An 18,953-nucleotide genomic window follows, 5' to 3' on the forward strand; every position below is an offset into this window, starting at 1 on the left:
TGTTATGTGGGTGGGTTGGGCCATTCTTCGTTTGTTTCCTTACGCTACCTTGTTAATGCAGGAGATGGTGGTTAAGTATATTTAAAAATAATAAATATGTGTGTGTATGAGTGGATGGACCATTCTTCATCTGTTACCTGAAGCTACCTTGCTGATGCACGAAACAGCAATCACGTATAAAAATAAAATAAAATATATATTTTCATACATATTTGCCATTTTCCGCATTAGCGAGATAGCGTTAAGAACAGAGGAACGAGCCTTAGAGGGAATATTCTCACTTGGCCCCTTCTCCGTTCCTTCTTTTGGAAAAATTAAAGAGGAGGTGAGGATTTCTAGCCCTTGCTCCCTCCCTTTTTAGTCGCCTTCTACAACATGCAGGGAATATGTGGGTAGTATTCCTTCTCCCCTACCCCAAGGGTATAAAGTTTAATGTGGGTAACAAAACAATTCTTTGCAAAATGTTTACTCTGATTTAATAGCTACATACAAACACTGTTAATGTGTTTTCAGTGCTTGAATTACAAATTTATGCCATCATGAAATCTAAGAGGAAAATTCTGAGATCATCATCATGCTATTTTATATGTTACATATAACAAAAGTGGAGACAGGATCTGAAAATACAAATGTTAGAACAATCAGGAAGTAAAAACATGAAGCGACTCCATGAATGCAATTTAAATTTTTTCTCAGATTCATTAAGTGCGAATGTCCACATGATACTATCATTACATTATCATTTCCACTATAATGTTCACGGTTATTTAAAATCTACATCATTTTCACTTTCAAAGGAATTCTAAGACATCTGCTAAAAATTTCAATTGTTCTTTTGTAATCTGAAGAGAAAAAATTCCAATTCCACATGAAACATTACTTAATAACACTTCTGAGTATCTTGCTTGTATGAAAGATGTTATTAATAAGAAATACATCAAACACGTAATATTAATATTTTGACTACATGAAATTACAAAATAATCTTTCAACCAGTGCCATTCTAAACATTAAGTCAATGGTCTTTTATATTTTACTTGTAGAATAAGTATCAAAATGCTGGTGAGCAGTGAATGCAGCTCTTAAAAGAGAGATTAACAGTCATCCCTATATTCCAAAGCAAGATTTTTCTTGAATCTTCTCCATAAACAGATGTGGATTTTGTGTCACTTCTTGTTCAATGGCCAGTGTGTCAGTGAAATCCAACTCCAAGTCCCGACCAGTTAAAGCTTGGATGTGGACACTGGATTTGGGTAGGAAGCCTAAGTGTCCAATCTCTGGACAACCAGCCTGTAAAGTATTGATTTACACAATCAGTTCCTTTTAAACATATTATCAGTATATTTACATGTAAATCTTGGACATAAAGGACAAATGTTTCATAAAATAAACACTTAATTGAGCAAATAACCCTAGGATCCCTTTTACTGGGTTACTACAGCTTCAAGTCTGAACTACAATTAACTGCAGGGAGAGAATGGACTACTTTAGAGAGAAAAGTTCATTGATACGATAGTAATTTTTATTTCCCCCACTGACAAAGTACAGCCTTGCTAAGGTAACTTTTCAATAGCAGCATAACCACATAGAGGAAGAGAGTCCAGTAATCCTAAAATACCATACTATCAACCAGACATCTTGAAGTGGGCAAGCAGTAACCTAGTAAAATTCAGCAGTACAGTACAAAGTCCCAATTTCTCCCTGTTTTATATAAATCTCACTTGTTTCCCAATATTGAAATTTAAAACACTATACTTCAAACTCGTAATAACAAACTTGTTAGGCAATCCACATCCTCCTTTTCTGGAAAACCCATTTAATGGATATCACAATATCTGCTTCCTAAAAGGTGGAAGTGTTGTACAGATGCCACAACTTTTTCTTGAGAGCAACTACTTCATATGACCAGAGGTTTTATTTGCCACCATGGACTCTGCTTCTAAATCTGGAGTGGCTCTTCCTCATCTTTCTTAGCCAGAATGGAAAACAAAGATTTCCAAAATGAATAAGCCCTATCGATAGCTGTGATGCCAATTCCCTCTGGGAACTCCATTAAGGGTGGCCAAGGCAAAAGTCTACACTTACCCCTTCCTTACATGCCTCCCTCGCATATACCATTCCACACATTCTTCCACTATTTCTCTCCCTCCAGTATTCCTCCCCCTTATTTGCAATGTCATAAGTGGTCTTCCACTCACATTAACCCCTTTAATTGTAATATCATACACTCTACTTGTAAACTCCCAGTCTTGCATTCTCTCCACATGCCAAAACCACCTAAAAGTATAACATTTCACCAATTCTACAACTCAACAATTCCCTCCCTCTGCATTCCCTGCCATACTACATCTCTCATACACCCTTTTATTTATTTCTTCATTCTATCTAGTCACCACATGCTCTTCTCAAATAGCTCATTTCCACAGCCTGGATTCTTGACCTCTGTGACTCATACCATGTCCATGTTTCATCTGCATTGGTCAGGGTTGGGAGGATAATGCTGTCCATTAATCTTCTCTTCATTTCCATACTTACACTCTACCTACCCTTCATTATTCTATTAAGGGATCCAATGACTCTTCTACTCTGTCTGTTCTCTCCCTTTCCCTCCTTCCATATCACTTACACTTACCAAGACATCTCCTGGATACTTAAATTCTCTCTTCTTCCAGTCTTTCTTCCTCCCATATCCAAAGCACAATTCCATACAATTCTCTTTCACTCTATATGGTTTTACAAAATTATATCTTAACTATTTCCCTTCAATTACTTTACTTTTACTTGCATTTACCTTCAATCACCTATGCTTACACAGATCATAAAACACTTGCAACCTTCTGCAACTCCTCTTCACTCTCAGCAAACAACATAGTATATAATCTGCAATCAGGCTTGCCACCAGCCACCATATCTCACTGCCACACTCCATCTCTACACCCCTTTTCCTTAGTTTTGCTTTCATCTCTCTTATCACTCCATCCATATACCTATTAAAAAGCCACAGTGACATCACACAGTCCTGCCTCACACCTACATTTATCCCGAAACTTCCGCTCAGCTCTCCATCCACTCTTAAAACACACATTTCCTCTGCTATAAAAGGCTTTCACCACCCAACAGTTGTCCCCCCAATCATATATCCTTAACACATCCCACAAAGCATTCCCCTTGACTGTCATAGGCGTTCTTCAGATTCATAAAAGCTGCATACAACTTCTTACCTTCCACAGTCACCTTTACTACAAAAATCGGATCCACACATCCCTTACCTTTCCTAAAAACCCCTTGCTCTTTCTTATTCTGTATTCAGTCACTTCCATCAACTATCAATTAATAATCATGCACACACTTTTCCTGGTATCTTAACAGACTTACTCCCTTATAACTGCTACAAACATCCTTAGTACCTTTTCCTTTGAATAAAAGAAGGATAATAGCTTTCACCCAAGCCTCAAGCACAAACTTCTGTTTCCATGCTAAATTACTTACAAGATGCATCCATTCTATCACATTTGCTCCTCCATACTTCATCATTACAGTTATAATCCCATCCACTCCAGGTGCCTTTCCTACCTTCAGCCTCATTACTGCACTTCTTACTCCCCTTTTTGCTGCTGGCCCTTGCACTTGAATCCTCTTCCTTCCCTTTCTCCACACCCATGCATGTAACAATTGTTGCCTCCCCTTCTCCCACATTCATCTATTCTTACAAATACTCCTTCCATCTTCCTTTCACTACCTCCTCCTTATTCAGAAACTCCCTTACTTCTCACGTCAACATTTCCACTCTTACATCCACCTCTTTCCATTTTTACCTCCTTCTAGTAGTTTATTATTATCCTAAAACTTTTCACTTCCAAAATCTTCATCTACAGAGCTTTCCTATCAGCTTCTTAACTTTCTGCTGACATATTTTGTATTCTTCCTTCCAACTTTGCTGAACTTTTCTTCTCTTCTACAGCATTTCTTGTTTCTTCTGTCCACCATGCACTACCCTTTATATTCCAATATCTCTACCTTGTATTGAACTACTGATTATATAACCTTTAACAGTATTTCTCTAAACATCTTAAACACCTCATTCACACTTGACTGCATTCCTACATCACTGCATATCCATCTAATCTTTCAGTTACCTTCCTTTCATACCCCTCCCTGCATTTCTGTCTGATTTATCTTCTCACTTGCCAACACTTTTACCTTAACATTCTTCCTTACACCACACCTCCACTTTTCCCTGATCCTCATCCCCACAAGAACCACATAATGGTCAGACTCTCCAAAGAATCCTCTCATGGCTAGCATATAGCACTCCTTTCTCAATCTTTCATCCACTGCCATAGGGTCAATCAAAGCCTTTTGCTCTTCTCTTCCATCATTCCTCATCCATGTATATCTGAGGATCATCTTGTGCCAAAAAAAGGTGTTTGCAAGGCAAAAAAACCCTCTCAGCACAAATACCACAAGATAACTTCCATTCTCATTGACTCCAGGCACTCCCCATTTACCAACTATCTCACCAATTTCATCACATCGCACTTTTGCATTCATACCATCCAATACAATCACATGAACAACCCCAGAAAGAAAAAATCCTCAGTTCACTACTTCCTCTGTTCTTTCTTTGGGAAACTAGCATAGGAGATAATATTAAGCCCCCACTCTCTGTTTGCTTTGTTGCCTGCTACAACATGCCAGTGGTACATGGTCAGTATTCTTTCTTACCTACCATAAGGGATAAAGTTACATTTTTTTTCACATTTAGGTTAGGTTTCCCCTGTTAGCAAGGTAGCACTAGGAACAGGTGAAGAAAGGCCACATCTGTTCACATCCATTCTCTAGCTAGCTGTCATGTGTAATGCACCAAAACCACAGCTCCTTACCCATAACTAGGACCCACAGAGCTTTCCATGGTAAACCTCGGATGCTTCAGATGCTCTAGTTCAGTCAACTGACAGCATGTCGACCCCAGTATAACACATCATTCCAATTCATTCTACCCCATGCACATCTTTCACCCTCCTGCATGTTTAAGCCCTGATCACTCAAAATCTTTTTCACTCCATCCTTCCTCCTCCAATTTGGTCTCCCACTTCTCCGTCTTCCCTCCACTTCTTACAAACATATCCTCTTTGGTAACCTTTCCTCACTCATTCTCTCTAAATGTCCAAAACATTTCAAATCACCCTCTTCAGCTCTCTCAACCACACTCTTTCTATTACCACACATCCCTCTTACCCTTTCAGTAATTACTCAATCAAACTACCTCACACCACAGATTGTCCTCAAACATTTCATTTCCAACTCATCTACTCTCCACCATATAATACTGATAGGACTACTATTCCTTCAAATATACTAATTTTTGCCCTCTCAGATAATGTTCGCTCCACACAGTTTTCAGCATTCCCAGATCCTTTGCACCCTCTTCCACCCCATGCCTCATATCCAGTGCAGTGGTTCCATTCATTGCCATATCCACTCCATGATGTCGAAACCAATTCACTTCCTCCAATTTTTCTCCAAACTAACATCCCAACTAACCTGTCTTTCAACTCTGCTAAACCAAATAAACTCGCTTTTATTCACATTCATTCTCAACTTTCTCCTTTCACACACTTCCAAACCCAGTTAATGATCAAATTCTGCAGTTTCTCACTTAAATCTGCTAACAGTGCTGTATCATCAGCAAACAACAACTGACTCACTTCCCAGGCCCTCTCATCCTTCACAGACTGCATATTTGCCCCTCTATCCAAGACTCACAGTTTTATGTATCTTCTTCCTTTCACACAAGTTTGCTGTTTCACATGTCAGCAAGGCAGCCCTGGGAACAGACAAAGAAAAGCCTCATATTCTCACTTCCATTCTCCTACTGTCATTTGCAATGCTCCAAAACCACAACCCCTATCTACAATCATTCCCCTCAAATGTTTACATGGTTTCCATCAGCTGCTTCATTTGTCCTGGTCCAGTGTATTGACAAAACAATCCCCCCCCCCCCTGTATATCAAATTGCTCCAATTCACCCTCCAGCATGTTAAGGCTTTAAGAATTCAAAATCTTTTTCACTACATCATTCTGTCCCCAATCTGGTCTTCCCCTTCTTGCCCTCTCCACTTCTGACACACATATCTTCTTTGTCAACCTTTCCTCACTTATTCTTTCTAAATATCCAAGCTATTTCAGTACACCTTCATTTCTCTCAATCAACCACCCTCTTCATACCACACCCTTCTCTTATCCTTTTATTACTTAATGAAACCACCTCACACCACATAATGTCTTTAAACATTAAATTTCCAGTACATCCACCTTCCTCCAAACATATTCATCTATTGTCCATCCTTTGCAACCATACAACATTGTTGGAACATTTATACCTGCAAACATATCCATTTTCACCCTTCCCCACAGAACAGCTCTTTCCACACATTCCTTAGTGCTCACAAAACCATCCTTTCATCCACCTTATGACTCACTTTTGCTTCCATGATTATATTTGCTGCCATGTCCACTCCCAAGTATCTAAAACACCTCACTTTCTCCAAATTTTCCCCATTCACTCTAACATCCCAGCTAACTTCTCCCTCTACCCTGTGAAACCCTACAACCTTGAGTTCACATTTACTCTCAACTTCCTTCTTTCACACACTTTCGCAAGCTCAGTCATGAACTTCTGTTTCTCATTTGAATTTGCTACCAATTTTGTGTCATCAGCAAAGTTCCTAGAACCCCTTATCCCCTACAGACTGCATACATAACCCTTTCTCCAAGACCCTTGCATTTACCTCCCACACTTCTTCGATAAAAAAATTAAACATCCATTATGACATTACATACCCTTACCACAGATCCAACTTCACCTGGAACCAAGCACCTCCCTCCCTACCTACTCGCATACACAACCTTCACTTTTGATAAAAAACTTCTCACAGCTAATAATAACTTTCGTCTGACAACATATCTCTACAACTTTCCACACAGCATCTCTATCAACCCTATCATACACCTTCTCTAGATCCATACATACCACATAAAAATCCTGTTTCTCTTAATTATTTCTCACACACATTCTTCCTTTACACCAAACACCAAATCTATACATGCCCTCACACTCTCAATCACCACTCTCCAATAAACTTTAATTAAAAGGTACTTTCAATATAAATGTACCTCTGAAGTTTGAATGTTTATCTTAGTCCCCCTTGCCTTTATACAATGGCTATATATGTATATATCTGTATATATATATATATATATATATATATATATATATATATATATATATATATATATATATATACATATTGGGGAAGAGCAGTGTGGTTTCAGAAGTGGTAGAGGATGTGTGGATCAGGTGTTTGCTTTGAAGAATGTATGTGAGAAATACTTAGAAAAGCAAATGGATTTGTATGTAGCATTTATGGATCTGGAGAAGGCATATGATAGAGTTGATAGAGATGCTCTGTGGAAGGCATTAAGAATATATGGTGTGGGAGGAAAGTTGTTAGAAGCAGTGAAAAGTTTTTATCAAGGATGTAAGGCATGTGTACGTGTAGGAAGAGAGGAAAGTGGTTCTCAGTGAATGTAGGCTTGCGGCAGGGGTGTGTGATGTCTCCATGGTTGTTTAATTTGTTTATGGATGGGGTTGTTAGGGAGGTGAATGCAAGAGTTTTGGAAAGAGGGGCAAGTATGAAGTCTGTTGGGGATGAGAGAGCTTGGGAAGTGAGTCAGTTGTTCGCTGATGATACAGCGCTGGTGGCTGATTCATGTGAGAAACTGCAGAAGCTGGTGACTGAGTTTGGTAAAGTGTGTGAAAGAAGAAAGTTAAGAGTAAATGTGAATAAGAGCAAGGTTATTAGGTACAGTAGGGTTGAGGGTCAAGTCAATAGGGAGGTAAGTTTGAATGGAGAAAAACTGGAGGAAGTAAAGTGTTTTAGATATCTGGGAGTGGATCTGGCAGCGGATGGAACCATGGAAGCGGAAGTGGATCATAGGGTGGGGGAGGGGGCAAAAATTCTGGGAGCCTTGAAGAATGTGTGGAAGTCGAGAACATTATCTCGGAAAGCAAAAATGGGTATGTTTGAAGGAATAGTGGTTCCAACAATGTTGTATGGTTGCAAGGCGTGGGCTATAGATAGAGTTGTGCACAGGAGGATGGATGTGCTGGAAATGAGATGTTTGAGGACAATGTGTGGTGTGAGGTGGTTTGATCGAGTAAGTAACGTAAGGGTAAGAGAGATGAGTGGAAATAAAAAGAGTGTGGTTGAGAGAGCAGAAGAGGGTGTTTTGAAATGGTTTGGGCACATGGAGAGAATGAGTGAGGAAAGATTGACAAAGAGGATATATGTGTCAGAGGTGGATGGAAGGAGGAGAAGTGGGAGACCAAATAGGAGGTGGAAAGATGGAGTGAAAAAGATTTTGAGTGATCGGGGCCTGAACATGAAGGAGGGTGAAAGGCGTGCAAGGAATAGTGTGAACTGGAACGATGTGGTATACCGGGGTCAAAGTGCTGTCAATGTATTGAACCAGGGCATGTGAAGCATCTGGGGTAAACCATGGAAAGTTGTGTGGGGCCTGGATGTGGAAAGGGAGCTGTGTTTTCAGTGCATTATTACATGACAGCTAGAGACTGAGTGTGAACGAATGGGGCCTTTGTTGTTTTTTCCTAGCGCTACTCTGCACACATGAGGGGGGAGGGTGTTGTTATTCCATGTGTGGCGGGGTGGCGATGGGAATGAATAAAGGTAGACAGTATGAATTATGTACATGGGTATATGTTGGAAAGGATCACAATTTTGCGCGTGATCAAGATATTCCTATGAGTCCATTTTCCCCGTGGACTCATAGGAACATGGGTATAAATGTATATGTCTGTGTGGGTATATATATGTATACAGTGAGATGTATAGATATGTACATTTATGGGTGTGGATGTGTATGTATATACATGTGTATATGGGTGGGTTGGGCCATTCTTTCATCTGTTTCCTTGCGCTACCTCGATAACGCGGGAGACAGTGACAAAGCAAAATAATAAAAAATAAAACATATATGTATGGTGACTGACTTTGGTAAAGTGTGTGAAAGAAGAAAGCTGAGAGTAAATGTGAATGAGAGCAAGGTTTATCAGATACAGTAGGGTTGTGGGACAAGTCAATTGGGAGGTACGTTTGAATGGAGAAAAACTGGAGGAAGTGAAGTGTTTTAGATATCTGGGAGTGGATTTGGCAGTGGATGGAACCATTGAAGTGGAAGTGAATCATAGGGTGGGGGAGGGGGCAAAAATTCTGGGAGCGTTGAAGAATGTGTGGAAGTCGAGAACATTATCTCGTAAAGCAAAAATGGGTATGTCTGAAGGAATAGTGGTTTCAACAATGTTATATGGTTGTGAGGCGAGGGCTATGGATAGAGTTGTGCTGAGGAGGGTGGATGTGCTGGAAATGAGATGTTGGAGGCCAATATGTGGTGTGAGGTGGTTTGATCGAGTAAGTAATAATAGGGTAAGAGAGATGTGTGGTAATAAAAAGAGTGCGGTTGAGAGAGCAGAAGAGGGTGTTTTGAAATGGTTTGATCACATGGAGAGAATGAGTGAGGAAAGATTGACAAAGAGGATATATGTGTCAGAGGTGGAGGGAACGAGAAGTGGGAGACCAAATTGGAGGTGGAAAGATGGAGTGAAAAAGATTTTGAGTGATTGGGGCCTGAACATGGAGGAGGGTGAAAGGCATGCAAGGATTAGAGTGAATTGGAACGATGTGGTATCCCGGGGTTGACATGCTGTCAATGGAGTGAACCAGGACATATGAAGCATCTAGGATAAACCATGGAAAGTTCTGTGGGGCCTGGATGTGGAAAGGGAGCTGTGGTTTCAGTGCATTATTATATGACAGCTAGAGACTGAGTGTGAACGAATGTGGCCTTTGTTGTCTTTTCCTAGCAATACCTCACACATATGAGGGGGGAGGGGGTTGTTATTTCATGTGTGGTGAGGTGGCGATGGGAATGAATAAAGGCAGACAGTATGAATTTTGTACATGTGTATACATGTACATGTCTGTGTGTATATATATGTATACGTTGAGATGTATAGGTATGTATATTTGCGTGTGTGGACGTGTATGTATATACATGTGTATGTGGGTGGGTTGGATTGGAAAGGATCATAATTTTGCGCGTGATCAAGATATGCCTATGAGTCCACGGGGAAAATGAAACACGATAAGTTCCCAAGTGCACTTTCATGTAATAATCACATCATCAGGGGAGACACAAGAGAGAAATATAAGTCAGTTGATATACATCAAAGAGACAAAGCTAGGACACCGTTTGGTAAACATGGGATTGTCTAAAACATACAACAAGCGTTCATAAACTTATCATTTTACAAATCTTATCAACAATAAAGTTATCTAATTTGTATAGATCATCACTAATGTTAAGATTATAATTCTTTGTGTATTTAATAATAGAAGATTCAATGATATTTCTCTTGGTAATAGAGTTAGAGTTAATAACTGAGATGGCGTTACTGCAGTCAATACAATGATCATAGCTTTTAACCTGATTAAACAAGGCATTTGATTCTTGTCCCGTTCTTATACCATATTTATGTTGCTTAAGTCTAACAGAAAGATCCTTACCATTCTGACCAACATAAAATTTATCACATTTTCCACAAGGCACTTTATAGATCCATCCAAGAGAGTTTTCTGGTGAATTCCTGATTAAGATATTCTTTACAGTATTATTGTTGCTAAAGGCAACATTTACAATAAAGGATTTAAGCAACATGGGAAGCAAAGTGAAATTATTATTAAAAGGGAGAACTAAAAGATTCTCGGTGTCAACGGGAGGTTTGGGCTCAACTCTATAAAATGATTTCTTTGCTAACTTAAGGGATTTATCAATGAAAGATCCAGGGTACTTTAACTTAGATCCAATGGAATATATCTTCTCAAACTCATCAATAAACTCTGGACTGCAAATACGTAATACCCTAAGGAACATAGATTGAAATGATGATAATCTAACTCTGTCACGTTGAGATGAGTAATAATGAATATATGAGCATACATCGGTGGGTTTTCTGTATATGCTAAACTTAAACTTGTTTCCTTGTCTATGGATCATGCAGTCTAAAAATGGTAACATACCATTATTTTCATTTTCTACAGTAAATTTAATGGAAGGTACTAAATTGTTAAGTAAGGGGAGAAATATTTGTAAATTTTCATTTGTTGACCAAACACAAAGAACATCATCTACATCTAATTGCCCTAAAAGATTCATAAGAGCTACTAACACCTTAAAAAAGACAAGGATATACATATCACTAAAGCAGATAAGTCTAACTCTGTTGTGATTTTAGACAAAAGTAACTATTTATCTAAAATGAATGATCTTCTAAATGATGACACAACATATTCTAAACTTAGTAAAAATCCCTTAGAAGCAGTTAATTCTCATTTCAATAAAGAAATGAAGTTGTTGTTGAAAGGTAACATTTCTCTTATCAAAAGTTTGCCACCTCTGTCCCCTTCATTGCCATATATGTATGGACTTATCAAAACACATAAACAGAATTTTCCAGCAAGACCTATAGTGAGTTCAGTAGGCTCCATCACATATAAATTGTCAAAATGGTTAGTTTCTTTATTAAGCCCTTTAATGGGTAAGGTATCAAATTCTAATAGCATGAACAATGTAGATTTAGTCAACAAGCTAAGCAATATCAATGTTAATTTTGATTTTAAACTGGTTAGCTTTGATGTTTCCTCATTTTTCACTAAAGTTCCACTTGATGACCTTTTAGAATATTTACTTGATGTCTTGGATGATATTCATTTACCTGTTTCAAAGTCTAATTTCATTGAACTGATAAAATTGTGTATAAAAGACTGAGTATTTCAATTTAATGGAGATTATTATGCTCAAAAATTTCGTATGGCAATGGGTAACCCTCTTTCACCTGTACTAAGTAATCTTTATATGGAATTTTTTGAAACAAAATTAATAAAGGATACCTTACCTTCTAATGCAATTTGGTTTAGGTATGTAGATGATGTTCTTTGTGTTTGGCCAACAAATGAAAATTTACAAATATTTCTCCCCTTACTTAACAATTTAGTACCTTCCATCAAATTTACTGGAGAAAATGAAAATAATGGTATGTTGCCATTTTTAGATTGCATGATCCATAGACAAGGAAACAAGTTTAAGTTTAGCATATACAGAAATCCCACCAGTGTATGCTCATATATTCATTATTACTCAACGTGACAGAGTTAAATTATCATCATTTCAATCTATGTTCCTTAGGGCATTACGTATTTGCAGTCCAGAGTTTATTGATGATGAGTTTGAGAAGATATATTCTATAGGATCTAAGTTAAAGTCCCCTAGATCTTTCATTGATAAATCCCTTAAGTTAGTAAAGAAATCATTGTATAGAATTGAGCCCAACCTTCTCATTGACACCAAGAATCTTTTAGTTCTCCCTTTTAATAATAATTTCACTTTGCTTCCCATGTTGCTTAAATCCTTTAATGTAAATGTTGCCTTTAGCAACAATAATACTATAAAGAATATCTTAATCAGGAATTCACCAGAAAATTCTCTATACAGTGCCTTGTGGAAAATGTGACAAATTTTATGTTGGTCTGACTGGTAAGGATCTTTCTGTTAGACTTAAGCAACATAAATATGGTATAAGAACGGGACAAGAATCAAATGCCTTGTTCAATCACGTTAAAAACTATGATCATTGTACTGTCTGGAGTAACGCCATCTCAGTTATTAACTCTAACTCTATTACCAAGAGAAATATCACTGAATCTTCTATTATCAAATACACAAAGAATTATAATCTTAATATTAACAATGGTCTATATAAATTAGATAACTTTATAGTTGATAAAATTTCTAAAATGATAAGTTTATGAACGCTCGTTGTATGTTTTGGACAATCACATGTTTACCAAATGGTTTCCTAGCTTCGTCTCTTTGATATATATCATCTGACTTATATTTCTCTCTTGTGTCTCCCCTGATGATGTGATTATTACACGAAAGTGTACTTGGGAACTTATGTTTCATTTTCCCCGTGGACTCATAGGAATATATATATATATAAACGAGGGCAAATGAGAGTTGGGGTGAGAGAGTATCATTAAATTTTAGGGAGAATAGGAAGATGTTCTGCAAGGTGGTAAATAAAGTGCGTAAGATAATGGAGCAAATGGGAACTTCAGTGAAGGAGGCTAATGGGGAGGTGTTAACAAGTAATGGTGGTGTGAGAAGGAGATGGAGTGAGTATTTTGAAGGTTTGTTGAATGTGTTTGATGATAGAGTGGCAGATATAGGGTGTTTTGGTTGAGGTGGTGTGCAAAGTGAGAGGGTTAGGGAAAATGATTTGGTAAACAGAGAAGAGGTAGTAAAAGCTTTGCGGAAGATGAAAGCCAGACAGCAGCAGGTTTGGATGGTATTGCAGTGGAATTTATTAAAAAAGGGGGTGATTGTATTGTTGACTGGTTGGTAAGATTATTCAATGTATGTATGATTCATGGTGAGGTGCCTGAGGATTGGCGGAATGCTTGCATAGTGCCATTGTACAAAGGCAAAGGGGATAAGAGTGATTGCTCAAATTACAGAGGTATAGGATAAGAGTGAGTGCTCAAATTACAGAGGTATAAGTTTGTTGAGTATTCCTGGGAAATTATATGGGACGGTATTGACTGAGAGGGTGAAGGCATGTACAGAGCATCAGAGTGGGGAAGAGCAGTGTGGTTTCAGAAATGGTAGAGGATGTGTGGATCAGGTGTTTGCTTTGAAGAATGTATGTGAGAAATAATTAGAAAAGCAAATGGATTTGTATGTAGCATTTATGGATCTGGAGAAGGCATATGATAGAGTCGATAGAGATGCTTTGTGGAAGGTACTAGGAATATATAGCGTGGGAGGCAAGTTGTTAGAAGCAGTGAAAAGTTTTTATCGAGGATGTAAAGCATGTGTACGTGTAGGAAGAGAGGAAAGTGATTAGTTCTCAGTGAATGTAGGTTTGCGACAGGGGTGTGTGATGTCTCCATGGTTGTTTAATTTGTTTATGGATGGGGTTATTAGGAAGGTGAATGCAAGAGTTTTGGAAAGAGGGGCAAGTATGCAGTCTGTTGTGGATGAGAGAGCTTGGGAAGTGAGTCAGTTGTTGTTCGCTGATGATACAGCGCTGGTGGCTGATTCATATGAGAAACTGCAGAAGCTGGTGACTGAGTTTGGTAAAGTGTGTGAAAGAAGAAAGTTAAGAGTAAATGTGAATAAGAGCAAGGTTATTAGGTAGAGTACGGTTGAGGGTCAAGTCAATTGGGAGGTAAGTTTGAATGGAGAAAAACTGGAGGAAGTGAAGTGTTTTAGATATCTGGGAGTGGATTTGGCAGCGGATGGAACCATGGAAGCGGACGTGAATCATAGGGTGGAGGAGGGGGTGAAAATTCTGGGAGCCTTGAAGAATGTGTGGAAGTCGAGAACATTATCTCGGAAAGCAAAAATGGGTATGTTTGAAGGAATAGCGGTTCCAACAATGTTGTATGGTTGCGAGGTGTGGGCTATGGATAGAGTTGTGCGCAGGAGGGTGGATGTGCTGGAAACGAGATGTTTGAGGAAAATATGTGGTGTGAGGTGGTTTGATTGAGTAAGTAATAATAGGGTAAGAGAGATGTGTGGTAATAAAAAGAGTGTGGTTGAGAGAGCAGAAGAGGGTGTTTTGAAATGGTTTGGTCACATGGAGAGAATGAGTGAGTGAAGATTGACCAAGAGGATATATGTGTCTGAGGTGGAGGGAACGAGAAGTGGGAGACCTAATTGTGAGGTGTGAGGTGGTTTGATCGAGTAAGTAATAATAGGGTATGAGAGATGTGTGGTAATAAAAAGAGTGTGGTTGAGAGAGCAGAAGAGGGTGTTTTGAAATTGTTTGGTCACATGGAGAGAATGAGTGCGGAAACATTGACAAAGAGGATATATGTGTCTGAGGTGGAGGGAACGAGGAGAAGTGGGAGACCTAACTGGAGGTGGAAAGATGGAGTGAAAAAGATTTTGAGTGATCAGTGCCTGAACATGCAGGAGGGTGAAAGGAGTGCAAGGAATAGAGTGAATTGGAACGATGTGGTATACCGGAGTCGACGTGCTGTTGATGGATTGAACCAGGGCATGTGAAGCGTCTGAGGTAAACCATGGAAAGTTCTGTGGGGCCTGGATGTGGAAAGGGAGCTGTGGTTTCGGTGCATTATTACATGACAGCTAGAGACTGAGTGTGAATGAATGGGGCTTTTGTTGTCTTCCTTGCGCTACCTCGCGCACAGGAGGGGGAGGGCGTTGTTATTTCATGTGTGGCGGGGTGGTGATGGGAATGAATGAAGGCAGACAGTATGAATAATGTACATGTGTATATATGTATATGTCTGCATATGTATATATATGTATACGTTGAGATGTATGGGTATGTATATTTGTGTGTGTGGACGTGTATGCATATACATGCGTATGTGGATGGGTTGGGTCATTCTTTCGTCTGTTTCCTTGTGCTACCTTGCTAACGTGGGAGACAGCGATAGAGCAAAATAAATAAAAGCAAAATAAATAATAGTGAGTGGTGGGATGAAGTAAGATTATTAGTGAAAGAGAAGAGCGAGGCATTTGGACGAATTTTGCAGGGAAATAATGCAAATGACTGGGAGATGTATAAAAGAAAGAGGCAGGAGGTGAAAAAGAGGGCAAATGAGAGTTGAGGTGAGAGAGTATCATTAAATTTTAGGGAGAATAAAAGATGTTTTGGAAGGAGGTAAAGAAAGTGCATAAGACAAGGGAACAAATGGGAACATCAGTGAAGGGGGCTAATGGGGAGGTGATAACAAGTAGTGGTGATGTGAGAAGGAGATGGAGTGAGTATTTTGAAGGTTTGTTGAATATGTTTGATGATAGAGTGGCAGATATAGGGTGTTTTGGTCGAGGTGGTGTGCAAAGTGAGAGAGTTAGGGAGAATGATTTGGTAAACACAGAAGAGGTAGTAAAAGCTTTGCAGAAGATGAAAGCCAGCAAGGCAGTGAGTTTGGATGGTATCTCAGTGGAATTTATCAAAAAAGGGGGTGACTGTATTGAAGCCCTGGTTCAATCCATTGACAGCACGTCGACCATGGTATACCACATCGTTCCAATTCACTCTATTCCTTGCATGCCTTTCACCCTCTTGCATGTTCAGGCCCCGATCACTCAAAATCTTTTTCACTCCATCTTTCCACCTCCAATTTGGTCTCCTACTTCTCCTTCCCTCCACCTCTGACACATATATCCTACTGGTCAATCTTTCCTCACTCATTCTCTCCATGTGACCAAACCATTTCAAAACACCCTCTTCTGCTCTCTCAACCACACGTTTTATTACCACACATCTCTCTTACCCTATTATTACTTACTCGATCAAACCACCTCACACCACATATTGTACTCAACATCTCATTTCCAGCACATCCATCCTCCTCCGCACAACTCTATCTATAGCTCACACCCCGCAACCATTTAACATTGTTGGAACCACTATTCCTTCAAACATACCCATTTTTGCTTTCCAAGATAATGTACTCGACTTCTACACTTTTCAACACTCCCAGAACTTTTGCTGCCTCCCCCACCCTATGATTCACTTCCGCTTCCATGGTTCCATCCGCTGCCAAATCCACTCCCAGATATCTAAAACACTTCACTTCCTCCAGTTTTTCTCCATTCAAACTTACCTCCCAATTGACTTGTCCCTCAACCTCACTGTACCTAATAACCTTGCTCTTATTCACATTTACTCTTAACTTTCTTCTTTCACACACTTTACCAAACTCACTCACCAGCTTCTGCATTTTCTTGCCTGAATCAGCCACCAGTGCTGTATCATCAGCGAACAACACCTGATTCACTTCCCAAGCTCTCTTATCCACAACAGACTACATACTTGCCCCTCTTTCTAAAACTCTTGCATTCACCTCCCTAACAACCCCATCCATAAACAAACTAAACAACCATGGAGACATCACGCACCCCTGCTGCAAACCATTCACTGAGAACCAATCACTTTCCTCTCTTCCTACACGTACACATGCCTTACATCCTCGATAAAAACTTTTCACTGCTTCTAACAACTTACCTCCCACACCATATACTCTTAACACCTTCCACAGAGCATCTCTATCAACCCTATCATATGCCTTCTCCAGATCCACAAATGCTACATACAAATCCACTTGCTTTTCTAAGTATTTCTCACACACATTTTTCAAAGCAAACACCTGATCCACACATCCTCTACCACTTCTGAAACCACACTGCTCTTCCCCAATCTGATGCTCTGTACATGCCTTCACCCTCTCAATCAATACCCTCCCATATAATTTCCCAGGAATACTCAACAAACTTATACCTCTGTAATTTGAGCATTCACTCTTATCCCCTTTGCCTTTGTACAATGGCACTATGCAAGCATTCCGCCAGTCCTTAGGCACCCTCACCAACCAGTCAACAATACAGTCACCCCCTTTTTTAATAAATATCACTGCAATACCATCCAAACCTGCCGCCTTGCCAGCTTTCATCTTCCGCAAAGCTTTCACTACCTCTTCTCTGTTTACTCTTCTCTGTGACTGAGTTTGGTAAAGTGTGTGAAAGAAGAAAGCTGAGAGTAAATGAGAATAAGAGCAAGGTCATTAGGTACAGTAGGGTTGAGGCTCAAGTCAATTGAGAGGTAAGTTAGAATGGAGAAAACCTGGAGGAAGTGAAGTGTTTTAGATATCTGGGAGTGGATTTGGCAGCGGATGGAACCATGGAAGCAGAAGTGAATCATAGGGTGGGAAAGGGGGCAAAAAGTTCTGGGAGGTTTGATAAATGTGTGGAATTCGAGAGTTATCTCGGAAAGCAAAAATGGGTATGTTTGCAGGAATATTGGCTCAAACAATGTTATATGGTTGTGAGGCGTGGGCTATAGATAGAGTTGTGCAGAGGAGGGTGGATGTGCTGGAAATGAAATGTTTGAGGACAATATGTGGTGTGAGGTGGTTTGATTGAGTAAGTAATGAAAGGGTAAGAGAGATGTGGGGTAATGAAAAGAGTGTGGTTGAGAAAGCATGAAGAGGGTGTTTTGAAATGGTTTGGGCACATGGAGAGAATGAGTGAGGAAAGATTGACAGAGAGTATATATATGTGTCAGAGGTGGAGTGAACGAGGAGAAGTGGGAGACCAAATTGGACGTGGAAGGATGGAGTGAAAATGATTTTGAGTGATCGGGGCCTGAACATGCAGGAGGGTGAAAGGCTTGCAAGGAATAGAGTGAATTGGAACGATGTGGTATACTGGGTTTGACGTTCTGTCAGTGGATTGAACCAGGGCATGTGAAGCATGTGGGGTAAACCACGGAAAGTTTTGTGGGGTCTGGATGTGGAAAGGGAGCTGTGGTTTCGGTGCATTATACATGACACCTAGAGACTGAGTGCGAATGAATTTGGCCTTTGTTGTCTTTTCCTAGCCCTACCTTCCGAGCATGTGGGGGGAGGGGGTTGTCATTTCATGTGTGGTGGGGTGGCGACGGGAATGAATAAGGGTAGACAGTATGAATTATGTACATGTGCATATATGTATACATCTGTGTGTGTATATATATGTATACGTTGAGATGTATAGGTATGTATATGTGCGTGTGTAGACATGTATGTATATACATGTGCATGAGGTAACATTAAGAAAAGACAACAAAGGCCACGTTCATTCACACTCAGTCTCTAGCTGTCATGTATAATGCACTGAAAACACAGCTCCCCTTTCCACATCCAGGCCCCACAAAACTTTCCATGGTTTACCCCAGACACTTCACATGCCCTGGTTCAATCCATCGACAGCACGTTGACCCTAGTTTACCACATCGT

The 18,953-nt window shown here is 39.6% G+C and overlaps 1 protein-coding gene across 1 annotated transcript in view; it reads right to left on the bottom strand.

Annotated features, from left to right (window-relative positions):
• Window positions 1-450: 450 nt before the first annotated feature.
• LOC139750719 (proteasome maturation protein-like) overlaps window positions 451-18,953 on the bottom strand; it is a 34,430-nt gene continuing 15,927 nt past the window's right edge. The window contains exon 3 of the mRNA XM_071665394.1: window positions 451-1,290. Within this exon, the coding sequence (XP_071521495.1) occupies window positions 1,108-1,290 (183 nt within the window). The 3' untranslated portion in view covers window positions 451-1,107. The remainder of the gene's footprint in view (window positions 1,291-18,953) is intronic.

This window comes from Panulirus ornatus, chromosome 10 (genome assembly GCF_036320965.1).
Source record: "Panulirus ornatus isolate Po-2019 chromosome 10, ASM3632096v1, whole genome shotgun sequence".
In the NCBI taxonomy this organism is placed as follows: Eukaryota; Metazoa; Arthropoda; class Malacostraca; order Decapoda; family Palinuridae; genus Panulirus; species Panulirus ornatus.